Source organism: Theropithecus gelada, chromosome 1 (assembly GCF_003255815.1).
Source record: "Theropithecus gelada isolate Dixy chromosome 1, Tgel_1.0, whole genome shotgun sequence".
Classification (NCBI taxonomy): domain Eukaryota; kingdom Metazoa; phylum Chordata; class Mammalia; order Primates; family Cercopithecidae; genus Theropithecus; species Theropithecus gelada.
Genome location: NC_037668.1, coordinates 51,064,047 through 51,091,647, shown reverse-complemented (window position 1 = coordinate 51,091,647; position 27,601 = coordinate 51,064,047). Strand labels below are relative to the sequence as shown.

Here is a 27,601-nt window from a genome sequence, read left to right as displayed (position 1 = left end):
TTATTTCTTACAGTTGTGGAGGCTGGGAAGTCCAAGATTAAGGTGCCAGCAGATTCCTGGTGAGGGCTCTCTCCCTGGGCTTGCAGACAGCCACCTTCTTGCTGGGTCCTCACATGGTGGAAAGAGAGTGATCTGTTCTCTTCTTCTTACAAAGCCACCCTTCTCTGTTTATAGTTTTATAACATTGGTAATCAGTGATGGTAGCCATCTGTCATTTATTGAACACCTATGTTCCCGAAACTTTACTATGAAATAGGTACTATTGTTGTCCCTCATTCCAGACGAGGAGGCTGGGGCTCACTTGCCTGTTTCTGGTAGATGGAGAATCTGTCTCATACCCTCTGACCCCACTGTCACTGTCTCTGAGCCAGCCATGCCTCAGGATCAGGCCTGGGCTGCAGGTGGAGGGCATTGGGGAGCTTTCTATTTCCCTTACTACTGGTCCCAGTGATGTGGAGGATGACAGCCTGGAGGGAGGTGTCTGGGGCAGCATCTGGCCAGGCGCCTGGTGGGGCGGTTTGCACAACTGCCTGGAATGAGCTGCTTAGCCTCCCCACTTTCCTGAGAACCCAGGGCAAGGGGGGTGTCTGGGAGGGAGGAGGACAAAGAGACCCAGTCACCTGGGTCACCACCTGGAGTGGCAGTTGGGGAGGAAGTGGGACATGCTGGCTGCCTTCTCCAGCCCTGGTCTCTTTCCTTCCCATCCCCTGGGCCTGACTTCAGTGCCCACCTCTAGGAGGGAGAGTCAGAGAACCAGACTCACCTGCCTCTGAGCAACTGTGGAGGCGACAGCCAGGTCTTAACGGCCTCTCCGGGGTCAGCTGAGGCCTGCCACGGGCACCTCCCCTCACAGCTGGACTGCTGTTCAGAATGTTGCAGCTGCAAGACATTGGAGAAGCAAGGAGGCTGAGCAAGGAGCTGGTGCCAGGGGAGATCAGGGAGGAAGGGAATCAGAGCACCTTCTGGTCTCCCCAGTTCCTGAAAATCTATTGTCAGGCTCTTCTTCCCCAAACTGCGTTTAAGAGAAGCCAGCCCCCTACCACAGGCTGTGCACTGCTCTGAACAACTCCAGGAGGTACCATCACATAGGTGACCACTCGTGGTTTTGTGGTTCTCTGCTGCCACCCATGCCAGCCCTGCTTGGGTCCCATCCCCTCATCCCCTCACTCACAAACCTGGTTTACCCAGCCCGACACCCAAACCCATGCTTCACTGATTCATTCTTTCCTTTAATATGTGTTTGTTAAGTGCCAGAACCATCCACAGGGCTTTAAGTTCTAGAGACACAGTAGGGTCAAGGCAGTCACCTCAGCTTTTGCAGTCTGGTGGGAAGCTTGGAGAGAAGAATATTAAGCAGACACAATGAAAGCTGGCTTGATAAAACGCCAATTAACCCCCTTGGGAATTCACCAGCAGTCTCCGTTCTCTCAATAAAACCCACAGCCTGGAACTCAGGAGACAACGAATGTTCAGAGCCAGGGTTTCCCTCTGCAACCTGCCCCTGCACATCTGGTTTTATCTAAAGTCCTGGCATGTGCCTACTACCAGCTCCAACTGGGTCAGAACGCAGGGCTTCTACCGGGTAAATACAAATATTTAACCACTTACACTTATGATGGGTCCTTGGCAGGAGAAGCATTGCAAGTGTGTAACATGGGAATTCGACCCCATTTTAGCAATCCAGGAGGGCTCCCCAGGAGAGGTGACTTTTAAGATGTGCTTGGAAGGATGACTCAAAGTTGACCCAGACTTCCTGGGGGAGAGAAGAAGCCTTCCTTGCCCCTCAACAACACAGATTGCTCAGCCACAGTCAGACAACCCATGCCACCAGGGTGTCACCAAGATTTGACAACTGAGACTCTCAGACACTCTCCCTCCCTGGCACACATACACACTCATACACACGATGGCAGCCATGGACGGCCCCGCAGCCGGATGCCTTTGTTCCCCACTTCCAGCCTGATGGCCGCCCCAATAGTCAGTCCTTTGCTCCTTCACTCTGCTTCCCATCAGTCCCCTCCTTCTGGGAGTCACAACTCCCTGGGTTGTGACTCTGACTTCATATTCACTGGCCATGTGACCCTGGGCACATCACTCAAGCTCCCAGATACTGCTCCTCCACTGTCAATGAGGGTCATGATCCTCCCCGCCTCTCAGCACCACAGAGAAGGTTAAGGCTCCTAATTCCCAAAAAGCACCTTTGCAGCACTTGTCCCTTCACAGTGGCAGCTCTGCTTAGCACAGTTGCTGTCACAGTCATTCGCTGTGGCCTTGCTCTGGCCCCAACCCCATGCCCCTCCTTCTCTCAGCCTACTGTCCCTGCACTTCTGCCTGGGCCTCCTCTCTCTCTCCTCTCCCTCCTTGCAGAGCCTGAGACCCAGAATTCCTGAAGGGCTGGGGACAGGGAAGGGGCAGCCAGCTCCCAAACAGAAATGTCACCTGCTTGGAGTCCCCAGTGGAGGGTTGGGGTGGAAGCTTTCTGCTCAGCCTTGAAAACCCTGCCCTAACTCCCCACAGAGCCTGATACAGGCTCAAACCTGCATCAGGTCAAACCCCACCCCAGAGACAGAGCTGGGTGGGTCAGGCCGCTACCTGAACCTGTGTCACCGTCTACAAGCCAGCCAGGGAGGGGACTGGCCTCGCCCCCTCAGGGGGTGCAGATGCTCTGGGACCTAAGTCCACACTGAGGACAGCAGGAGGTGGAGAGCACCTCACGGAGTGGGGTTTGAATCCCAGGGACTCCTCTACTCCTCTGGATCATCTTTGAGAAGTTCTCTCCTCGCCAAGCCTTGGCCTCCTCACTGGTAAGATAAGGCTGGACAATTCCTGCCTACCACCCACTCAGGGTTGTTGGGAGAAACAGAATTGAGAAGAGGGCGGAAGGGAATCCTGTCAAGCCTGGGAACCAACGCCTTTCCGTCGCCGGTTGAGCTCTACATTTTGACCAGCAGATGGCGCCATAGAAGCGCCAGTGTCTCAGCTCCAGGCCCGGGACATTTGTTAAACGCGGCGAAACTGTTACTCAAGATCCCAAACTCTGGAGCGGTTGGATCTCAGATTCTACACCCTCAAACCGCGCATGGTGGCTCATGCCTGTAATCCCAGCACTTTGGGAAGCCGAGGTGGGTGGATCACGAGGTCAGGAGTTCGAGACCAGCCTGGCCAACATGGTGAAACCCAGTCTCTACTAAAAATACAAAAATTAGCCCGGCGTGGTGGCGGGCACCTGTAATCTCAGCTACTCAGGAGACTGAGACACGAGAATCGCTTGAACCCGGGAAGCAGACGTTGCAGTGAACCGAGACTGTGCCATTGCACTCCAGCCTGGGCAACAAAGCGAGACTCCATATCAAAAAAAAAAAAAAAAAAAAAAGATTACACCTTCTTAATAGCAATGTGACTGGGTAAACTGCTTAACCTCTCTGAACCTCAGTTTCCTCATCTGGCATCCCTTCTTCTGGGGTTGTTGGAGGATTGATTTGCTCCAAGATGCAGACTGCAGCGTCAGTGCTCAGTGACATGACTGGTACAACCCACTAAAGAGCGAGGCTGCAGCTCCATCTTCCATCCCTGCTAAGAGCCCCTGGCTTCAGCCACACCCCATGCCCACTCCAGCCAGGTCCCCAGGTTTCACTCACGCCCTCTGCCCTCTGACTGGAATGTTCTCTCCCTCTTTGTTTCACGATTTCCTAGGAACTTTGAGACTTCTTGGGTTTTTCCTAATTGTATTTTTAAAACTTCATCCAGGTATTATTTATAGATCATACAATTCACTCACTTTAAGGGTACAAGTCAACGATTTTCAGTAAGTTTATCAAGTTGTGCTCAAGATTTGATTTTCAAAATCCTGCATCTCAAATTCTACCTCTTTTCTGAGTCCCAGACCATGTGTTCAGCTGCCCCTTGGCTGTTGTCCCTTGGCTGTCCCCTGCCCCGCCAACTCGGTACATCCCCAGCCAGATCCATAACTGTCCTCCCTTCTTTTCTCCTCTCCCAGGTTTCCCATATCCCTTCTTGGCCAGCAATCCCATCCTTTTTCTCTACGATCTTAGCACTTTGTTCGAGACCTGGCACATAGTAGGTGCTCAACAAAGGTTTGCTAAGTGGGCTAGGCACATGGCTTACACCTGTAATCTCAACACTTTGGGAAGCTGAGGCGGGTAGATCACTTGAGGTCAGGTGTTCGAGACCAACCTGGCCAACATCGTGAAACTCCATCTCTACTAAAAAATATAAAAATTGGCTGGGCGTGGTGGCTCACGCCTGTAATCCCAGCACTTTGGGAGGCCGAGGCGGGCAGATCACGAGGTCAAGAGATTGAGACCATTCTGGCCAAAAGGGTGAAACCCCATCTCTACTAAAAGTACAAAAATTAGCTGGGCATGGTGGCACTCACCTGTAGTCCCAGCTACTTGGGAGGCTGAGGCAAGAGAATTGCTTGAACCCAGGAGGTGGAGGTTGTAGTGAGCTGAGATCGTGCCACTGCACTCCAGCCTGGCGACAGAGCAAGAACTCCATTTCAAAGAAAAAAAAAATACAAAATTAGCTGGGCATAGTGATGCGCGCCTGTCATCCCAGCTACTTGGGAGGCTGAAGCAGGAGAATCGCTTGAACCCAGGAGGTGGAGGTTGCAGTGAGCCGAGATGGAGCCACTGCTCTCCAGCCTGGGCGACAGAGCAAGACTCTGTCTCAAAAAAAAAAAAAAGTTTGCTGAGTGAATGAATAAAAGCAATGTGACCCTTTACCCACGTTTGATTGTTCACCCCTCACCTTCCACCACCCAGTCACCTGTTAGATCTTCCTTGGAACTGTCTGCCTGGTGTTCACCCTTCCCAGAGCCCTGCTGCCCTGGCCTCATACCCACGCCCTGCCTCACTGTCTCTCCTCTGTTGTTTTTTACTTCCTCTCTGCCCCATCCCAGAGTGACTTCTCAGAAAAGCACACGTGATCCCACCACCTTCTCCCTAAGAATGTGCTACCCACTCATCTGCAATGATGTCACCACCCCCAAATCTAACACCAGCAGCCCCCTGGGATTTGGTCCCAGCCCATCTCTTAGCCTCAGACTCAACCCTCTTCTTCCCCTCTCCAACTCTCTCAGGTTCTAATCATCCCAAACCACAAGAGCCATGATTAAAAGGCAGGATAGGGTCAGGCTTCCTGGAGTCCACAACCCAGTGGCAGCGCCTCTCTGAGCCTCAGCTTCCTCGTCTGTAAAATGAGAGTGATAATACCACTGACCTTGTAGAGTTGTTGGGAGGATTAAACGAGGTGATGAAGGTAAAGCACTTAGAAAGGGCTTGGTACACGGTCCATACTCAATGTTAGTTTCATTTCACTGACAATTCCCAGCTGAATTTCTGCTCGCCAGGGATAGACTGTCTTTCTCCTTTCTGTCCACCAGGGGTGCTGCAACCTATTTCACTATGCTGGGGAGATTCACCCCATCTGGGAGGCCTTCCCCAGGTCAGCTTTAGCCAGCCCTTCCTGGGTCACAGAGCTTACCCACTGGGACCTCTCTTGCCACCTCTCCCAGGGCCAATCCAACCCCACGTCTTGCCTCACTTACCTCCCAAGCAGCCCTCAAATTTCTCCCCTTCTCTCAATCCCCTGCTGTCTCCCTGGCACAGGCTGCCATCATGCTCATTATGCACCCACTCTCCCCTTCTCTCCGCCCCATTGCTGCCTCCCTGGCACCAGCTGTCATTGTGCCCATGCCTCGCCCACTCTGCCTCTCCAGTGTCCCATCCAGAATGGACAGCTGTCCTCACTGTCCTTCCCTGAAGCCTTCACTGGCTCCTAAGTATGGTCCACTAGAGCCTCAGCTGCATGACGCACCCCTTCCTTCTGCCAGCCGGGTTCCAGCCACATTGGCCTCACAAGCACCCTGCCCTCTCCCAGCTCAGGGCCTTGGCACAAGCTGTTTCTGCCTCCTGGACCCTCTTTCCTCACCCTATCAGTCCTTATTCAACTCCTTCAGATGCTGACCTCCCCGGAGATGCCGTCTCTGACCCTCCCACCACCAAGTACATCAAGGTCCCCCGTGATGTCTTCATAGCACTCTGTACTTCCTCTCCTTAACTCTTATCACTGTTTATAATTATGTATTTGAGTGGCTATTTGAGGAATATCTGCCTCCCCACTTCCTTTAAAAGCTTCCTGAGAGCAAGGCTGTGGATGTCTTTCATTATGTCCCCAGAGGGCTGGCATATGCCAGAGGAATGAATGAATAAAAAGGGGCTATTCCCTTATGTGTCTTTCTCCCATGTCAGGTCCCGAAGGGCAAGGCCATGACCCAGGCCTGTATTCCCAGACTGATCCCCTACCCCACCTTGGCCTGGAACTTCAGTGAGAATCAACAAATGCTGTATGGATGAATGATAACACCCTTTTCCTGGTTTCCTTAAGGTTGATATTTTAACTACTCTTAAACTGTGATGTGTTGTGATACAATTTATTTATTTATTTATTTATTTATTTATTTATTTTTGAGACGGAGTCTCGCTCTGTTGCCCAGGCTGGAGTGCAGTGGTACAATCTTGGCTCGATGCAACCTCCGCTTCCCAGGTTGAAGCAATTCTCAGCCTCCAGAGTAGCTGGGACTACAGGTGCGTGCCACCACGCCCGGCTAATTTTTTATATTTTTAATAGAGACGAGGTTTCACCATGTTAGCCAGGATAGTCTCAATCTCCTGACCTTGTGGTCTGCCTGCCTTGGCCTCCCAAAGTGCTGGGATTACAGGCGTGAGCCACCACGCCTGGCCGATAAAATATTATTAATAATAATTTCTACATGGGCATTGGAACTGGCTGTCACGACCCACTTATTCTCCCAGGAAAGCATATTCTTTAATCACGAATATCTCTGCAGCCCTCTGTAATTCACTTTCCCAGCCCTGATTGACCCTATGGGATTGGCAAGACAGTGTCACTATTTTCCTGCTTTTACAGAAGAGAAAAATAGAGATTTAGGAAAATTAAGGGGCATGCCCACAGGTGGCTGAGCTGGCCTTCTGTGTCCCAGCCCTGTGAGTTGCCACTCCATACCTCCCAAAGCCTAGACTTTAAGCCACCCCACTGTACCCAGGGCCTAGTGCAGCCACTGGTGAGAAGGAGGAGGGCTAGTAATGGTTGTTGAATGAATAGATGAGTGAATGAATGCTGGAAAGTCTTTTCAGGAGAGGGCCTTAGCTTCAGGGGCCAGACCCCAGGATACTCTCTTCCCCTTGGAGAGACCACCCAAAGATGCTTTCTCTGGTCAGGGCTCTATCTTAGCTGGGAGCCCGTAAGGAGAGGAGAAAAAGAATTCCAGGCAAAGGGAAAAATAGTCTCATACAGCAGCATCTCCTGAGTACAGCACTTAACAGTTTGCAAAGCCCTTGAATTCACTGCCTCTCCCTGGGATTTCAAAGGAGCTCTTCAAGAAGCCAGGGCAGAACAAATAAACACACAAGGAAAAAAAAAAAAAAGGAAGAAAAGCTCTTTTTCTCTCTTTGTAAAGCCAGTATGTGTGTTCTTGGTAAACACTTGAGACCTATGCTGTCCAATGCAGTAACTACTAGCCACATGTGGCCACTTAAGTTTAAATTAATTAGAATTCAATACAATAAAAATTTCATTTTTCAGTCTCACTAGCCACATTTATTTATTTATTTTGTTTTGAGGTAGGGTCTTGCTGTGTTGCCCAGACTGGAGTGCAGTGGTGCGATCATGGCTCACTGCAGCCTCAATGTCCTGGGCTCAGGCGATCCTTCCTCCTCAGCCTCCCAAGCAGCCGGGGCTACAGCCACACACCACCATACTCAGCTAATTTTTGTATTTTTTTTGTGGAGACAGGGTTTTGCTGTGTTGCCCTGGCTGGTCTCAAACTCCTGGGCTCAAGTGATCCGCCCACCTGGACCTCCCGAAGTGCTGGGATTACAGACATGAGCCACAGGGCCCGGCCAACTAGCCATATGTGAAGTACTTCCTATGTGGTTAGTGGCTATAATAATATTGAACAAGGCAGATAGAAAATATTTCCATCATCACAGAAAGTTCTATTGGATAAAACCGATTTATGACATATAAATAAGCAAAAGGAAGGGAGGAAAAAACACCTGTCATTCCATTTCCCAAAGAAAACCACTGTGAACATTTTGGCATGGATATTTCCAGTTTTTTCTATGGGTGGGCAACATATATATATTTTTTTTTCAAAAATGGGTTAATACTCTACAGTCTGTTTTATGACCCATTTTTTCACTTACCAAATTACTGTAAATATCTTTTCTATAACGTATTTTTAAACGAGGGTACAATGTTTGTATGACTACTATAATTTACTTACTCAGTTCTCTGCTTACAGGTATTTGTGTTGTCTTCCATCTTGTTAAACTATCAAGACAACTATTGTTTTTTTTTTATTTTAATTTAAACGTTTTGTGTGACAAGAGCTGTATTTTATTTTGATATCAATTCATTAGTTTTGTAAAAGTATAGATGCTCCTTATAGGAAAGTAAATAAAATACATGATGTGCAAAGAGGAAAAACTATTTTCCCAAATCCCTCTACCCCCAAATAACCATATTTTCTTTCAAAAAAAAAAATTTTTTTTTTTTGAGACGGAGTCTCACTCTGTCGCCCAGACTAGAGTGCAGTGGCACGATCTTGGCTCACTGTAACCTCTGCCTCCTGGGTTCAAGCGATTCTCCTGCCTCAGTCATCCAACTAGCTGGGATTACAGGCACATGCCATCACACCCAGCTAATTTTTGTATTTTTAGTAGAGACGGGATTTCCCCACATTGGCCAGGCTGGTCTCGAACTCCTGACCTCAAGCGATCCACTGGCCTCAGCCTCCCAAAGTGCTGGGATTACAGGTCTTTCAATTTTTTATTGTAAGATCTTTCTTTCTCTCTCTCTCCTTCCCTCCCTCCCTCCCTCTCTCTCTCTCTCTCTTTTTCGCCCTTCCCTTCCCTTCTTCCTTTCTTTCTTGACAGGGTCTCACTCTGTCACCCAGGCTGGAGTGCAGTGGCACAATCAGGGCTCACTGCAGCCTTGACCTCCTGGGCTCAAGCAGTCCTCTCACCTCAGCCTCCAGAGCTACTGGGACCACAGGCATTTGCCACCACATCTGGCTAATTTTTTTTTAGAGGCTGGATCTCACTACATTGCTCAAGCCAGTCTCAAACTCTTGGCATCAAGTGGTTCTCCTGCCTCAGCCTCCCAAAGTGCTGAGACCACAGACGTGAGCCACCACACCTGACTAGATTTTTCTTTTCTTTTCTTTCCTTCCTTCCTTCCTTCCTTCCTTCCTTCCTTCCTTCCTTCCTTCCTTCCTTCCTTCCTTCCTTCCTTCCTTCTTTCTTTCTTTCTTGAAACAGGGCCTCACTCTGTCACCCAGGCTGGAGTGCAATGGTGAAGTCTTGGCTCACTGCAGCCTCAACCTTCCAGGCTCAAGCAATCCTCCCACCTCAGCCTCCTGAGTCTGGGACTACAGGTGCACACCACCATGCCTGGCGAATTTTTATATTTTTTTTGTAGAGATGGGGTTTCTCCATGTTGCCCAGGCTGGTGTCAAACTCCTGGCTCAAGCAATCCTGCCAAGGCCTGCCTTGGCCTTCCGAAGTGCTGGGATGACAGGTGTGAGCCACTGCGCCTGGCCCAGATTTTTTAAACATACAGAAAGGTTGAAAGAATAACACAGTGAACCCCCCTACACCCTCCACTAGCTCGATTCAACAATGGAAACCACCACATTTTAAACGTGTTGGTGTCCTCTTCCTAAATAGCTTCCTGGGTCTGAAAACATACAGGTATGTGTATACAAGAATGATATCACGCTTTACATGTTGCTCTGAATTTTTTTTTTTTTCTTTGAGATGGAGTCTTGCTCTGTCACCCAGGCTGGAGTACAGTGGTGTGATCTCGGCTCACTGCAACCTCTGCCTCCCAGGTTCCAGCGATTCTCCTGCCTCAGCCTTCTCGGTAGCTGGGATTACAGGCGCACGCCACCACGCCTGGCTTATTTTTGTATTTTTAGTAGAGACTGGGTTTCACCATGTTGGCCAGGCTGGTCTTGAACTTCTGACCTCAGGTGATCAGCCCACCTCGGCCTCCCAAAGTGCTGGGATTACAAGCATGAGGTGCCACGCCTGGCCTGTTGGTTTTTTAAAAAATGTTCACTTAATAATATATTATAAACCTATTCTCAAGTTTCATGAAGTATCCTTTCACAATATCATCTTTGATGGCCCCTTAGTATTCATTATATGGCTCTATCATAATTTTAACAACCAACCCTTGCATGGTTGGACATTGGTGACATTTCCAATTTTTCACTATTATGAAAACAAAAAAAGTTCTGTGAACAGCCCTGCATCCTTTTGCCATTGGGTAAGAATTACCTGAGGGTAAATTCCTAGACTGAGGATTCAGGAGTCAAAGGACTTGCCTCACACTAGGGCCATAGCAATTCAACCTTTCACTGATAATGCCTAGGACTCTCCAACTACCCACATCCTCACCAACACAGAAGCAGTCTCCCTCAGACTGCCAGGCTGGAGTGCAGTGGTATGATCATGATTCACTATAGCTTTGACTTCCTGGGCTCAAGCGATCCTCCCACTTCAGCCACATGAATAGCTGGGACCACAGGCACGTGCCACCATACATGGCTACTTTTTAACATTTTTTTGTAGAGACAGGGTCTCACCATGTTGCCCAGGTTGGTTTTGAAGTCCTGGGTTCCAGCAATCCACCCACCTCAGCCTCCCAAAGTAGCGGGATTACAGGCATCAGCCATCGCACCCAGCCCTCACCAATATTATTATTATTATTATTGAGACAGGGTCTCACTCTGTCGCCCAGGCTGGAGTGCAGTGGACACCAACAAATAGCTTCCCGGTTATGCACACGCTTTCATCTACTTAACGTATATTTATTCAACACCTACCGTGAATGAGCCAGGCACTCCAGCTACAGCAGAAGATGAAACAAAGTCTCTGCTGATGACGAGGACTAGAACATTCTAATGGGAGAGACATACAGTAAACAAAGGTCAGTTCTACAGTGATGAATGCCATGAAGAAAAGTCAAGCAGGAGAGGGGGCTAGACAGTGGGAGACATGAGAGAGGATTAGGGTGCTATTGTATGTGTAATAGGATGGCCAGAGAGAGCTTGTCTAGTGATGAGCGGAAGTAAGCCCTGTCATGGATAAATGGGCAGGGGCAGTTATCTCCTCTAGGCAGAGGGAATACAGGGGAGAAGGCCCGGAAGTGTGACTGTGCTTGGCTGCTCAAAGAACAGCAGGGAGGCCAGTGTGGCTTGGGCAAGGGAGGGAAAAGCAACAGGAGGTAAGGTGGGGAGGGGTGTGTACAGCTCAGGTAGGACTTTCTAGGCCACAGAGCAGTGTTAAGATTTTTTCTGAGTGAGAAGGGAGCCACTGGGGGATTTGAAGAGAGGAAGGAAGTAATTTGACTCATGTTTTAAAAAGATCACATTGGCCAGGCGCGGTGGCTCATGCTTGTAATCTCAGGACTTTGGGAGGCCGAGGCGGGCAGATCATCTGAGGTCAGGAGTTCAAGACCAGCCTGGCCAACATGATGAAACCCCGTCTCTACTAAAAATACAAAAATTAGCTGGGTGCAGGGTGTGGTGGCAAGGGCCTGTAATCCTAGCTACTTGGGAGGCTAAGGCATGAGAATCGCTTAAACCCAGGAGGCGGAGTTTGCAGTGAGCCGAGACTGCACCACTGTACTCCAGCCTGGGTGATAGAGCGAGACTCTGTCTCCAAAATAATAATAACAATAACTATAATAATAAATGAATAAATAAAAAGATCACATTGGCTATTCTATGGGGTATAAAGGCGGCAGGGAGTGCTAGGATGAAAGCAGGACACGTCACTGGGAGGCTGTTACACAACTCCAGGCAAGAAATGGTGGTGCCTTGGCCACAGGTAGGAATGGTTGAGATGGTGAGATCGTGGAAGCTTTGGAAGGTGGAACTCACGTTATTCGTGATGGGTCAGTTGGGGGTGTAAGAAAGCGGAGTCAAGGACAGCCCAAGTTGTGACCTGAACAATGGAAGGAGGGAGTTGCCTTTTGCTGGGATGGAAAGACCCAGGGATGATTAAGTTTGGAGGCAAAATGAAGAGTTCAGCTGTGGATATATCCAGTTTGGGTTCCTGTTGGATATCTGACTGGAGACATGTGAGCCTGGAGTCGAGTGGGAGGGGCTGGGCTAGGGATACTCATTTATAGCCATCCGCAGAGAGAATGTATGAAAGCCTCGGGACTGGGTGAGGGCATCCGGGAGTGGGCTAGAGAATAGGAGAGGTCCCAGGGATGACTTCTGGGGCACTCCGGCCTGTGCAAGTTGGGGATATGAGGGAGAACCAGCAAAGGAAACTGAAGAGGGATCCCGTGAGGTGAGAGGACCCAGAGAGAGGGGCCCCAGGAAGAAATGGTCAGGAAGTCCAGCAGGGAGGAGGGCGCAATTGCTGGCCAACCGCTGATGCTGAGGACTGAGACGAGATGGTTGAGTTTGTCAGCAGGAGGTCATCGATGACCTTGACAAGAGCGGTTTCAGTGGAGCGGTGGAAGTGAAAGCCCCACAGAGAGCGCTGGAGAGAGAAAAGGAAGGAGGGATGAAGATGGTCAATTCAGAAAACTCTGTGAGATGTTTTCCTGGGAAGGGGAGCAAAGAAATATAGCGATGTGGGGGTGGGGGTGTGTGTGCATGGTCTTGTGCGTGTGTGCAGGTGGGTGCGTGTGTGTGTAAGATGGAGAGAACTGCAGTCGATTATGTGCTGATGTGAATGAGCCAGCAGAAGAGGGGGACCCCTGGAGCTGTTGGAGAGACACAAGGAATTGCTCGATGTTGTCCTGGAGGAGTTGAGAGAGGACGAAGGGCAGTGTCCCAGTGGAGGGTGTAGAATTCGAATTCACACAAGGCGTTCAGGTAACAGGCACGGGTACAGGCGGGAGTGAAGGGAGAGGTGGAGTCTGAGGAATTTTCTTTCTGATTGCTTCTGTTTCCCAGTGAAACAGAAAGCAGGGTCCTCTAGCAGCTGACAGCCAATACAGGAGGTTCTTTTTTCCTCAGGTGTTACAGAGAGCTGCACCTTCCGCTCACCACAGGTGAAATGGTTGGCTTGTATCTGGGGCCACATCACATAAAAACCCTATGAACAGCAGGATCACACTCAGCAAGATGAGAGCCCACATGAGGCTGGATGTGCAGGAACTTGGACCGGCAGGGGGACCCTGGCAGGTGCCATTCCCCCTCAAGGGGTGAGTGCTCACCAAGTGGAATGGGAGTGTGACTCTGTAGCAGTGATTCATGCACAACGTGCTCTCTCTCTCTCCCCTCCCTTTACATGCATGTTTAAATGTCTGTAAATTAGGCTGGGTGCAGTGGCTCACTCCTGTAATCTCGGGACTTTGGGACGCCAAGGTAGGCAGATCACTTGAGGCCGGGAGTTCGAGACCAGTCTGGGCAATATGGTGAAACACTGTCTCTACGAAAAATACAAAAATTAGCCAGGTGTGGTGGTACGCATCTGTAACCCCAGCTACTCAGGAGGCTGAGGCATGAGAATCACTTGAACCCAGGAAGTGTAGGTTGCAGTGAGCCGAGATCACACCATTGCACTCCAGCCTGGGTGACAGAGCAAGACCCTGTCTCAAAAAGGAAAAAAAAAAGGCCGGGTGCGGTGGCTCAAGCCTGTAATCCCAGCACTTTGGGAGGCCGAGATGGGCGGATCACGAGGTCAGGAGATTGAGACCTTCCTGGCTAACACAGTGAAACCCCGTCTCTACTAAAAATAATACAAAAAACTAGCTGGGCGAGGTGGCGGGCGCCTGTAGTCCCAGCTGAGGGAGGCTGAGGCAGGAGAATGGCGTGAACCTGGAAGGCGGAGCTTGCAGTGAGCCCAGATCGCGCCACTGCACTCCAGCCTGGGCGACGGAGCGAGACTCCGTCTCAAAAAAAAAAAAAAAAAAAAAAAGTGTGTTAAGTTAAATGCACCATTTGTGTAAGTTAAATGCACCATGAAGACTTCACTGTAAATGGTGCAGCTGGAACCTCAGGCCTCCTGACTCCACATCAGTTTTCTCTCTACTATAATACTGCATCTCTCATCATACATCACTAGGGAGCACCAAAATTGAGGGGAAGAAGGTAACCCAGGCTGAAAGGAGGAAAAGAGAGCCTAAACCAGAAAATTCTAGAACATCAGACCTGCATGGGCCCCCACAGATCATCTGGCCCAACACCCTTATTTGACAGACATGGAAAATGTGGTTCACTGACTCACCCAATATCACACAGCAGAATCCCCATCATCCCCATCATCATCATCATCATCACCATCACCATCATCACCATCATCACCATCATCACCATCATACCATCACCATCATCACCATCATCATCACCATCATCACCATCACCATCATCACCATCACCATCATCATCACCATCATCACCATCACCATCATCACCATCACCACCATCATCACCATCACCAACATCCCTATCATTATCATCATCATCATCACCATTTACCATCACCATCATCACCATCACCATCATCACCATCACCACCATCATCACCATCACCAACATCCCTACCATCATCATCACCATCACCATCACCATCACCAACATCCCTACATCATCATCACCATCACCAACATCCCTACCATCACCAACATCCCTACCATCATCATCACCATCACCATCACCATCATCACCATCACCATCATCACCATCACCATCATCATCACCATCACCATCATCACCATCGCCATCATCATCACCATCACCATCATCACCATCACCAACATCCCTATCATTATCATCACCATCATCATCACCATCATCATCACCATTATCATCACCATCATAACCATCACCATCATCATCACCATCACCAACATCCCTATCATCATCATCATCACCATCAACATCACCATCATCACCATCATCACCATCACCAACATCCCTATCATTATCACCCTCCTCCTGATCACCAATAATTGTCATCTGCATGGAAGCTAGCCTATATTGATTACTCCCTGCTGCCAACCTGTGTCCCATTTCATCATCAAAGCCTCTTGAGGTGGCCACTCTCATTATTTTCATTTTACAGGTGGTGAAACATCATAGACCAGGTAAGGTGTAAACTGGGAGACCCTCCTCCCACCCACTCTGTAAAAACCTTTACTAGAGATCTCACATTGGGCCACTAACCCTAAGACAGGAGGCAGAAGGGGGCTCCCCTTGAAACCCGAAAGAAGTAAATTTAAGACCAGTAAAGGGAAGTTTTGCTTCACACAGAGGGGGCACTGGCTAAAAATACTAGTGGCTTCAAGAAGTATTTAGATCAGTTCATAGATAGTTGATCACAGGGCAGTTAGAGGGATGTTTTAAAGATATAAATCAGGCTGAGCCTGGTGGCTCACGCCTATAATTCCAACACTTTGGGAGGCCTGGGCAGGCGGATCACTTGAGGTCAGGAGTTTGAGACCAGCCCGGCCAACGTGGCAAAACCCTGCCTCTACTAAAAAAAAAAAAAAAAAAAAAAAAAAAAATTACCTGAGTGTGGTGGTGGGCACCTGTAATCCCAGCTACTCTAGAGTCTGAGGCATGAGAATCACTTAAACCTGGGACATGGAGGTTGCAGTGAGCTGAGATCATGCCACTGCACTCCAGCCTGGGTGACAGAGTAAGACTCTGTTTCAATAAAATAAAATAAAGATATAAATCAGATCACAACTCTCTGATGTCCAAAACCACCCACTGCACTTGGAATAAAACCCAACCCCTGGCCGGGCATGGTGGCTCATGCCTGTAATCCCAGCACTTTGGGAGGCTGAGGTGGGTGGATCACGAGGTCAGGAGATGGAGACCATTCTGGCTAACACAGTGAAACTCCGTCTCTACTAAAAATACAAAAAAAAAAAAAAAAAAAAAATAGCCGGGCGTGGTGGCGGGCACCTGTAGTCCCAGCTACTCAGGAGGCTGAGGCAGGAGAATGGTGTGAACCCGGGAGGCAGAGCTTGCAGTGAGTAGAGATCGCACCACTGCACTCTGGCCTGGGTGACACAGCTAGACTCCATCTCAAAAAAAAAAAAAAAAAATCCAGCCCCTTTGCCCTGGTGCTTCCCCACCTTCTTCTTGCTGTCATCTCTGTGTTCACCTGGCCGCAGCCACGGCTACGCTGCTCTCCTTGCTGTTCTTGAAATGTCAATCTCTTCCTGCCTCAGGGCCTTTGCACCTGCCATTTTCTCTGCTGGGCCACCTTCTTCTGCTCTTTGCCTGGGTGGCTTTTTCTCCTCCTCCATGCCTCGGCCTAAATGTCAACTCCTACAGGGGGCTTTCCCTGCATGACCCCTCAGCTGAGTCAGTGCCTGGTCGCTGTCTCGTCACCCTCTGTCTCGTCACCTTGTGGTTTTCTTCCTTGCCTTTATCACAGCCACATTATTTTATTTATTTACTTGTTTTGTGTTTGTCTCTTTCTGTTGGACAGTGAGCTACATGATGTCAGTGTCATTGTCTGTCTTTTCATTCCTGTGTCCCCAGAATGGTGCGCTGCAGGCCCAGTGCCTGGCATGTGCTCTTTATTTATTCAGCACTGACTGTGTACCACCCCACCTCCGAAGCCCTTTATACGAATTAACTCGTTCATCAGTCCTCACATATCAACCCTGTGAGAGGGGACTTTATTATCATCCTTATTTTATAAAAAGGAAACTAAGGCACAGATAGGTTAGAAATTTACCTAAGGTCACAGCTAGTGAGAGGTAGAGATGAAAATCTAGGCAGGGGGTTCCAGAATCTATGCTCTTAACCACAACCATCTACTCCCTCTCCAGTATTTACTGAGAAAGTCATCAGCAGACATTTGAGAAATGAATAAATGAGCCAGGTGCAGCAGCTCGCACCTGTAATCCCAGCACTTTGGGAGGCTGAGGCAGGCAGATCCCTTGAGGTCAGGAGTTCAAGACCAGCCTGGCTAACATGGTGAAACCCCGTCTCTACTAAAAATACAAAAAAATTAGCCAGGCGTGGTGGCGGGCGTCTGTACTCCCAGCTACTCGGGAGGCTGAGGCAGGAGAATGGCATGAACCCGGAAGGCGGAGCTTGCAGTGAGTCGAGATTGTGCCACTGCACTCCAGCCTGGGCGACAGAGAGAGACTCCGTCTCAAAAAAAAAAAAAAAAAAAAAAGAATGATCATGGCAGCCTTATTGGTGATGGCAAAAAACTAGAAACAATCCATGTGCTCATCAACTGGAGAATGGATAAAGTCACTGAATTCTATTAGACAATGGAGTATTAGACAGCAGGAAAAAGGAATGAAGGCCAGCCAAAAATGCAAAATATGTATGTATTTTAGAAACATAGTGATGCATGAAAAAATCAAGCCAAAGAAGAATGCACATGCATTGTGCTGTTTATGTAAAGATAAAAAAACAAACAAAATAATGTGTTGCATAGGATCCTCCCCATTTGGTAAAATTATTATTTTTTTTTCAAAGCAAGGGCATGGAATGATGACCACAAAATTCAGGATAGTGTTTACTTCTGGAGGAAGGCAGGGAATAGGACTGGGTAGGCATGTACAGGTGGCCTCAGTGGTGCTGGTAAAGGCCTAGTTCCTAAGCTGGGGCCATGGGTTCACGGATATTTGTCTTCATACGCCAGATATTCAACACACTTTTCTTGTAGTTATCAAATATTACATAGTAAGTTTTGCTGTTTTTTAAAAAAATGTAGTTCCTAGGGTTGTTGTAAAAATTAAATGGGGCCGGGCGTGGAGGCTCATGTCTGTTATCCCAGCACTTTGGGAGGCTGAGGTGGGTGGATCACCTGAGGTCAGGAGTTCGAGACCAGCCTGGCCAACATGGTGAAACCTCGGCTCTACTAAAAATGCAAAAATTAGCTGGGTGTAGTGGCCCATGCCTGTAATCCCAGCTACTTCGGAGGCTGAGGCAGGAGAATTGCTTGAACCCAGGAAGCAGAGGTTTCAGTGAGCTGAGATCACGCCACTGCACTCCAGCCTGGGTGACAAGAGTGAAACTCTGTCAAAAAAAAAAAAAAAGAAAGAAAGAAAAAAATTGAATTAAATGGGAGTGCAGATAGATTTGTTTATTCATTCAACAAACATCTGCCATATGCCAGGCATCCTCTGAGATGCCAGGGAAGATACAAAAAAGGAGAAGACTATGCAACTGGGATGAGGTGGCTCAAGATTAGAACAGCTAACAGTACCAGCTTTGGATCCAGAGAGACCTGGGTACAAATTCCAGCTCTGCTACTTACTAGCTTTGTGACTTTGAGCAAGCTACCTAACCTCCCTCTTCCTCAGTTTTTTCATCTGTAAGTCAGGAATGATAATCATGGAAATGGTATGAGGCTGAGATAAAGCTACGAAGATAACTGGCTTGCCATGTTACTGAGCATTGAGTGAGAGCTCAGTAAATGTCACTGTTTGTGCCAACTGCCGAGAGGGTGGGGTGGAGAGGAGAATGTTGCTCTGTCCAGGTGAGCTTTGAAAAGGAGAAGGAGTTTGAGTTGTACTCTGGAGCACCTGATGGCTTGAAACAAAGCAAGGACAAGATTTCTGTCTCAGAATAAGCCCCCTGACTAAAGTAAGGGTAAAACTAGAGCCAGGAAGGCCATTTAAGAGGCTGTTAGAGACCAGGCGCGGTGGCTCACACCTGTAATCCCAGCACTTTGGGAGGCTGAGGCGGGTGGATCACAAGGTCAGGAGATCGAGACCATCCTGGCTAACATGGTGAAAACCCGTCTCTACCAAAAAGACAAGAAATTAGTCAGGTGCGGTGGCGGGTGCCTGTAGTCCCAGCTACTCGGGAGGCTGAGGCATGAGAATTGCTTGAACTCGGGAGGCAGAGCTTGGAGTGAGCCAAGATCATGCCACTGCACTCCAGCCTGTGCGACAGAGCGAGACTCCGTCTCAAAAAAAAAAAAAAAAAAAGAGGCTGTTAGAATCATCCAGGTGAGAGATTATGGAGTCCTGAACTAGGGGGCTTGGAGCGCAGAGGGACAGGAAGAAGGGGACAGATTCTGGAGCAAAACTGGGGAGATAAAATGGATTGGATTGGGAAGCTGGATGTGGGAGCTGAGGAGCAGAAATCACCCGGGACAATATCCAGGCATGTTGTCCTGAGACCGAGGAACCAGAAGAGGCGGGTGGCAGGGGAGAGTAAGATGATGAGTTTGGAACTGGTCAAGCTGAGTTGGGTGCAGGGGAGTTGCCAAGCAGAGCTGTCTAGGAAGTGCTGTGTTTATGAATCAGGGACTCAGGAAGGGCAGAGCTCAGTTTCAAGAAGGTAACTGGGAGTGGGTGAGGTTGTCCTGGGAGGATGTACAGGCCGCGCATAGGCCAAGGTGCCCATGACTGCAGAGGCAGGAGGAGAAGGGCTGCGGGGGTGCCTGCAAGGGAGCTGCTAGCTAGATAGGAGGAAGATGAAGATGGGGATCCAAACTTGCCCTGAAGTTGAGGGAGGTGTCAGCTTGGAGGAGAAAGGTGAGGTCCACCCCAGAGTCAAGTGTCACAGAAGGGTTGAGAAGAGGCCAGTGGATCTAGCCATCAGGGTTGTCCATGCCCTGGGCAGGAACATTTTCCTGGTGTGAGAGAGACTGAACTTTGGAGAAGCTCGATGGTGAAAGGTCTTTCTCACTGCACCCAGGGTGAATCATGTCCCCTGCCCAGCTGAGGTCCATCCTGCCTGCTTCTTCATCCTGCCCCTCATACTCCATGGATGGTACTCCGTGCCTAGTCCTGATTGGTCTGTAAACTCCAGGAGCAATCACTAGGAATCACAGTAAGTGTATTCTCCACTTGAGCCTTGTTTCAGTCCTGAGAGGTCTGTATTATTTTCACCCCCATTTTACAAATGAGCAGACTAAGGCTCTGCCCCACGTGCCCAAGACTGGGGGTAGGTTTCATCCCTAACTTGTGGGTCGCATTTGAGAAAAGGAAACCTATATCATCTGAATCTACAACATCCAGACTCAGTGGTTCTCAAACTTCAGCCTGCCTACAAATCACCTGAGATTCCTATGAATTCTGCTCTTGGGCCCCAAACTGCAGGAATTCTGATCGAGCAGGTGTGAAGCCGTGTTTGGGGATGTGTGTTGTTAACCAGCACCCCAGGTGGTTCCCATGCAGGTGACGGAAGTCCACCCTTGAGGCAGCATTAACCCAACCCTGTGCGGCACAGAGGAGGGTATTTCAGGCACTGGATTGGTCCGGACCCCAAGCAACCGGTTTCTGGCGATCAGTTGGGGGTCTGGCTGCAGCTGGGAGCGGATTGGGGCGGAGGGAGGCAGAGGGCGGTAATAAAGAAACAACAGGAAGCTCTGCTTTTATTAGCCCTGGGTAGTAGCAGCTGCAGGTGAGTAATCTGATTTCTGCGGCGTCCTGTTTTCTCCGCTGCCTGGCGGTTCCTCGACACCCACTCACCTGCCACCAGCCACGGGAGAGAGGGCAAGGGGGAGGGAGGATGGGCGTGGGGCCCCGCCCGCCCGGGTCCCTCGCCCACGCCACGCGGGCGCACCCGCCGCGCCGACGCCGCCACCGGCTGCGCACCTGCCGCGCTCGCGGCGGGGAAGTCAGGCTTGGGCTGCGGCGGCGGCTGGCGGGGAAGAGACGCGGACGCCCACTCGCGGCCCTGCCGCTTGCTCCCCGCCTCCCCGCCAGAGTTGCACCACCAGGCTCTGGGCGCGCTCCCCCCGATCGGAAGGCTGGGTGCCGTCTCCCAGCTCCGCCCTTGACTTCTGAGCCTCAGTTGCTGCTTCTGTCAAATGGAAGCACGTCCACCTACTGGTGCTAGACTGGTGAGATCAGGGAAGGGGTGCTAAAGTTACAAACTGTAAAGGGCTGTAGCAATCACCAAGGCATCGGAAGGAAACTGGCCAAGAGAGGCAAGTCTCTTAGCTGTGCCGGGCCTCGGTTTCCTTATTTGTAACATGCGAATGAGTAACGCTTCCTCATAAGCAGATGATGCTCATGATGTGGATGGAACACAGCGCAGGACAAGGGCAGTGGCTGCCGTGGGGTCGTTATTACTGTTGCTGTTAGCCCAGTTCAGAATCCGTGTTCCCTCTTCTTACTTTGATTCTCTGGTTTTCCCTGGTTCTCAGCACACATTTAGGAAATAGGGGGCTTGGATCAGAAAGGGATTTTCAGGGTCAGGGGCTTGCCCAAGACTGGGGATTGGTTCCATCCCTGACTCTCTGAACCAAGCTTTCCATCTGTAAAATGGGATTGACAACACCTTCCCCAAAACCCTCAGACATATAAAGACCAATGAGAAACCCAGAAACACCTGGTAAACTGTGATGTACTACCCACATGCAAAGACTGTAATTATTTCTTCCAGGTGCCTCTTTGCCCTAAAGAGTCAAGGATGAGTCAAGAACCAAATGAGATGAGCCAGGAGGATACCTGTGAGAAGGGCTGGATGGCATTCCCCTTTACCCATGGAGCTCACTGCAGTGTGCAGCAGTGGCCCAAGGGTGGAGAGGGAGGTCGAGGTCAGGCTAGGTCCTGCCCTTGGGGGCTCATGTCCCAGTTAGCCCAGGATGCAAAGGCCCAGGTGTGATGGGAGCACAGAAGAGGGGGGAAGCCGACTCTCTGGGCAAGGGGGATCAGGCTGGTACAGGGGGTACTTCCCAGAGGAGTCAGCCTTGACGGGACCCTCTGAAAAATGATTGTAGCTCAGGTTGGGAGAGGGGCAAGGCAAGTGCTGGACAGAGACAGATTCCAGCAGAAAAGTCCAGAGACAAGAAAGGGGGTAGTGCGCTCAGGAAAACAGTGTGAAACGTGACTGAAATACAGGGTGGGGAGAAGAAATGGGTTCAAGATAAAGTCAAATTGGAGCCAGGTGTGGTGGTGCATGCCTGTAATCCCAGCTACTCGGGAGGCTGAGGCAGGAGAATCACTTGAACCCCAGAGGTGGAGTTTGCAGTGAGCCAAGATCACACCACTGCACTCCAGCCTGGATGCTAGAGTGAGACTCTGTTTCAAAAAAAAAAAAAAAAAAAAAACAGATGAAGTCAAATTGGGAATGGCCTCCAGCACCACCCTAGGGAGCTCACACTTCCCCCAGCAGAGCCTGTTTGCTTATCTGTGAAATGGGGGCAATGACAGAAAACCTACCCCATAGGGTGACAGAGAGGGCTGAGGTTGATAGGGAGGCATTCAGGGTTCGCAGTAGGAGTGACATGGTCAGGTGTGGGTTCTAGAAAGAGCTCTGGGCCGGGCGCGGTGGCTCAAGCCTGTAATCCCAGCACTTTGGGAGGCCGAGATGGGCGGATCACGAGGTCAGGAGATCGAGACCATCCTGGCGAACACAGTGAAACCCCGTCTCTACTAAGAAATACAAAAAATAGCCGGGCGAGATGGCGGGCGCCTGTAGTCCCAGCTACTCGGGAGGCTGAGGCCGGAGAATGGCATGAACCCGGGAGGCGGAGCTTGCAGTGAGCTGAGATCCGGCCACTGCACTCCAGCCTGGGCTACAGAGCGAGACTCCGTCTCAAAAAAAAAAAAAAAAAAAAAAAGAAAGAGCTCTGTGGCAGGCTGGGCGCAGTGGCTCACGCTTGTAATCCCAGCACCTTGGGAGGCCGAGGCAGGTGGATCACTTGAGGTCAGGGATTCGAGACCAGCCTAGCCAACATAGTGAAACCCCGTCTCTACTAAAAATACAAAAATTAGCGAGGCGTGGGGGTGCACACCTGTAGTCCCAGCTACTTGGGAGGCTGAGGCAGGAGAATTGCTTGAACCTGGGAGGCGGAGGTTGCAGTGAGTCGAGATTGCACCACTCCACTCCAGCCTGGGCAACAGAATGAGATTCCATCTCAAAAAAAAAAAAAAAAAGAAAAAAATCTCTGTGGTAGTAGGTATGGAGGATGGACAAAGGGGGAGGAAAGGAAGGACAGATTCAAGTTGTTGTGGTGAGCTGAAGGAGGCCTGAACCAAGGTAATGGCAATGGGGAGGGAGCGGGGGAAGTTGGGCAAGAACTTTCTGAAACTGAGTAGCAGTAGATCCAGGAGAACAATTAAGAGGGAGAGACACAAAATAAAGGTGACAGAATTTCCTGTATCAGGAGCTGAGGTAGATGATGACAGCATTAACTCAGGAAGGCGGCAGGCAGAGCGAGGTCACCTTTGAGGTACCTCCCAGATGTCCATAGATGTCCATTTCCTCAAGAACTGACTGCACTACACACCCAGATATAGGACTAGATAAGACCCGAGATCATCCAGGGAGAGGCGAGAGAGAGAATATTAGGAATCTTTTGGTTGAAAGTGACAGAAACTGAGTTCAAATTAGGTTATGGAAAACAAAACAAAAAGCAAAACGATCCTACAAACGTAGGGGCTCCTTTATCTTAGAGTTTCAAGGGTGAGTCAAACTTCGGGCATTGCTGGATCCAGGGTTTCCAATGATAACATTGGGTTATCTCCCCATCACCCCCATCAGTCAGTTCTGTTGTCTGTGCCTTTCTTTAAGAATGGGCCTTCTCCACCGGGCATGGTGGCTCACGCCTGTAATCCCAGCACTTTGCGAGGCTGAGCCAGGCAGATCACTTGAGGTCAGGAGTTCAAGACCAGCCTGGCCAGCATGGTGAAACCCTGACTCTACTAAAAATACAAAAATTCTCCAGGTGTGGTGGTGAGTGCCTGTAATCCCAGCTACTTGGGAGGCTGAGGCAGGAGAATTGCTTGAACCTGAGAGGCAGAGGTTGTAGTGAGCCAAGATCGCACCACTGCACTCCAGCCTGGGCAACAGAGTGAGACTCTGTCTCAAACAAACAAACAAAAAGAATGGGCCTTCTCTCCTATGGCAGATAGGCATTCTCCAGTCCCAGGAAAGATGCTCAAAACATCCTACCAGCTCTCATTTCAGGAGAGAGCCAAGGTTCGCCACTGGCTGCATGGAAAGTTCCTGGGAGGGCTCTGATTGGCTCAGCTTGTATCACATGCCCAGGCCCAAACCAATCACTGCATCAAGGAAAATGGGACACTGTGATTGGCCTACTTCCCTTCCCAGAATGTGGGGCCCTGTGAGGGATACCTGACCAGACCACATGGACAGGAAATGAGAGGATTGGAAAAATATGCCAGGCAGACAAAAAAGGTTCCAGCCCTGCCTCAGTTTACAATGAAGCTTGAGGGCAGAACCCTGGGGAACACTAATATTCAAGGGTTGGGTGGAACTTGGGAAGGAGACTGAGGGGTATGAGAGAGGTTCCGGGAGAAGCAGCGTCTTCGAGGGAGGAGAGAAATTCTACAAGGAGGGACTGGTCAAAGGCAACTTCTGGGAGGGGTCACTCACACTCACTGTTCTGGTCTCCAACCACCCACCCTCCTCTGACATGGAAAGGCTCTGGGACCCGGTGTCACTAACACTGATTCTGCCACCTCCCCCAGCAGAGCCTGTGTGCTTATCTGTGAAATGGGGGCAATGACAGAACACCCACCCCATAGGGTGACAGAGAGGGCTGAGTGAGAGACACCGAGAAATGCTTACCCCAGTGCCTGGCACATAGCAAATGCCCAATAAGTGGGAGCTACTTACAGTGCTGGCCAAAGAAATAGTATTAGTTGTTGGTGGTAGTTGTAGCACCCAGAATCCTGCCATCTTAACAGGGCAGAAAGGATAACAAATGTAGCACCACTCAGGCACCATTCGTTCCTTCATTCATTCACTCACTGAACAATCTTTAACTGAGTGCCTCCTGTATATCAGTCCCTATGCCAAACACAGCAGATGTAAAGAAGACACAGGGATCTGAGGATGGATGGGATACAGACCTGATGGTGGATGGTTGCGATATGGAGTGATAAGTGCTGAAGGGACTGGGTTTTGCAAGCCCAGAGAAATTTGGTCCACATGGAGGCCCCCAGGCAGCCCCCTAAGAAGACAACATTTGAGATGACATTTCATGTGCACTCACAATGGATCAGGTACTGGGTGTGCCAAGCATTTCCACATTGTTCCTGTGACATGGATGAGGGGATGGAGCCCAGAGAGGGTGGGCAGCTTACTCAGCGTCACCATGCTCATAAGTAGGGACACCAGGGCTGGCCCAACTCCACTGGATGAGTTTGCCAGATGGGGAGAGAGGAGAGACAGGATGTCAGGCAGAGGGCAAAGGACAATGTGATCCAATCCTCTAGGATGGGGAGAGGGAACTGGAATTCCCATAGGGAAAGCCCATATCTGTAGAAGGGTGGGCCAGAGGCAGTAGGACAAGGGCAAGGTGAGAGCCATGACCTCCAGCAAGCCCTGTGCCTTCTGGAACCTCCATCTTCTCCTCTATAAAATGAGATTAAGGACATCTATTATATTATCTTCATCTCCATTTTACAGGTGAGAAACAGATCAGATCAAACCTATTCAGTTGCAGAGCCCATGACTGAGCCATGCACTGTGGTTCTGCTGGAGCAGATGAGATGTATGAGTTCCCTGCAAACCCTCCTGTTTGTCTCAAGAGTGGGAGCCATGAAGAGCACCCCAAGAGTAGGGGGAAGCTTCATGGGAACAGCCCTCAGAGAGTCCCAGAAGATGCTCCTGTACTCCTACCCAGAAATTCAGTCTCTTAAGGACCTTAGAGACAATTTCATTCATGCATTAGTGGGGAGTGATGCCTACAACTTGCAAATGGAGAAACTGAGCTCAGAAAGGAGGGAGTGACTTGTCCAAGGTCACACCACAAGCTGGTAGTAGAAATCCATTTAGAATGCAGGCGTCCCAACATCTGGTTTTGTCCGTTTCTCCATTCCCCCGACTCCTCACACATGACTTGTCCCCTTGTCCCCAGGATGGTGATCTCTACTGGTCCTGAGCATTTAATATGGGCCAGACACTTCGCCTTACTCTGACCCTCCAAACCACCCTATGAAATGTTAGTCAGAGGCAACTGTACGTACATAATACATGGCTTATTGATAGTATGTTACAAAACACATAAAATAATCATTGGCGTATCTGCACTTTGTGACCACCCTATAAATTGTACAATCCCTATTTTACAGATGAGAAAATTAAGGCTCAGAGATGGGAAAAGACTGTCTCAGGGACAGCAAGCAACAGGGTGAGGATTAGGATCCAGGCATCTCTGACTCCAAAGCAGGGGTGTCTTGTCCACACCCCAAGCTGCTGTCAGGGAACAGATGAGAGAGCCTGCAAGGGGAGGTGAGGGGAAGGTGCTGAGCCCCAGTCATAAGCGAGGTGACAGTTATTGTAGTGGCTACACAGGTGGCCCCTGAGATCAGGCTGCCTTGGCTGGAATCCTGCTCTACCACTCCTTAGCACTGTGCCTTCAGGCAAACCATTGGTCCGCTCTGAACCTTGACTTCCTTATCTGTAAAATGGGCGTGGTAATAACATGCCACCCTCATTAGGTTCCTGGAAGGGTTAAATGAGTGTGTAGCCCATGGGACGTGCAGTGGAAGTGCTGCCTCTTATTTGTGTGGCATTCTGCAGTGACTGTCTCATGTACTCTCAATAGTGCTTATAACTCTTATGGGTTCTGGAGCTAGCCACCTGACCTCTGTCACCACTTCCTAGCATGGTGGCAGAGCTTAGAGGGAGATTTAAGGTGAGGATGGTGAGGTTTAAGTCCTGGGTCCCCCATTGGCATGGCGTTGTACTTCATTATTTTTTAAAGAGACCCCCCCAGTATTGAGACCCCCTTTACCAACATCCTGCCAAGCCTGGATCTGCCCCTATGTGAGGAACTCTACCTCTCTGTGTGCCTCAGTTTTCTCATCTGTTAAGTGGGAAGAAGGTTAATTGTGCTGAATAAATGAATTAATATGTGTAGAATGCTTTAAAAGTGTCCGGTGTGTAGTAAATGCCCAATACCTATTGGCTTCTTGAGTAAATCTCCAGTGGTAAATGTGCTAGTAAACATGTTAAATGCTTTACATGTGTCATGTTGTTTGATTATGTTTAACCTTCACAACAAACCATCCCATTTTCAGAGAGGTGAAGTAACTTGCCCAAGGTGACAGACTGTGGAAGTCAAATGTGTCTGACTCCAGAGCCAGGCTACTTCTGACCACTGTGCCAGCTACTTCCCTGTTTATGAGGGTACCCTCCCCTCCCCACTGACAGCTGAACCTGGAGGACTCCGGTCACACCTCCAGCAGGCACTGTCTGCCAGGCCCAGGTCACCTGAAGGTGGCCCATGAGGCTCCTGCAGGAAAGAAGCCCCCACGTCCAGCTGGGCCCAGGCCCTGCCCCACCTTGCACCCTCATCCCTCCTGCCCCCTAGAGCTTCCTCCTGAGCTCCCGTCACCAGAGGCCCTGGCCCAGGTGGGGCGGGGGCTAACGGGTGACAATGACCGATTTAGAAAGTAAAGTTGCTTCTCAAACAAATAAGAAAGAAGAGGAAAGAAATGGCCTGCCCGCTTCCTGCCCCACTCTCTCTTCCAGCACCTGGGGCCCAGCTGCAGGGTTTTCACTGCTTGTTTGTTCATCCTGCTCGAGGAGCCTCTTCTTGAAGGCCCAGGCCCCCTCCCTATGGGCGTAGGGATAATTGTTGAGCCAGTGGAAAGAAGCACCCTCCAT

General features: G+C 49.9%; 1 protein-coding gene across 1 annotated transcript; it reads right to left on the bottom strand.

Annotated features, from left to right (window-relative positions):
• On the bottom strand, nucleotides 1-27,601 carry MDS2 (myelodysplastic syndrome 2 translocation associated). The gene is made up of 6 exons (XM_025385053.1): nucleotides 27,455-27,601; nucleotides 20,576-20,653; nucleotides 20,226-20,318; nucleotides 1,308-1,444; nucleotides 764-879; nucleotides 1-164 (listed from the first exon to the last, which is right to left on the bottom strand). The coding sequence occupies exons 1-6, from the start codon at nucleotides 27,599-27,601 to the stop codon at nucleotides 1-3; spliced, it is 735 nt and encodes a 244-aa protein (XP_025240838.1).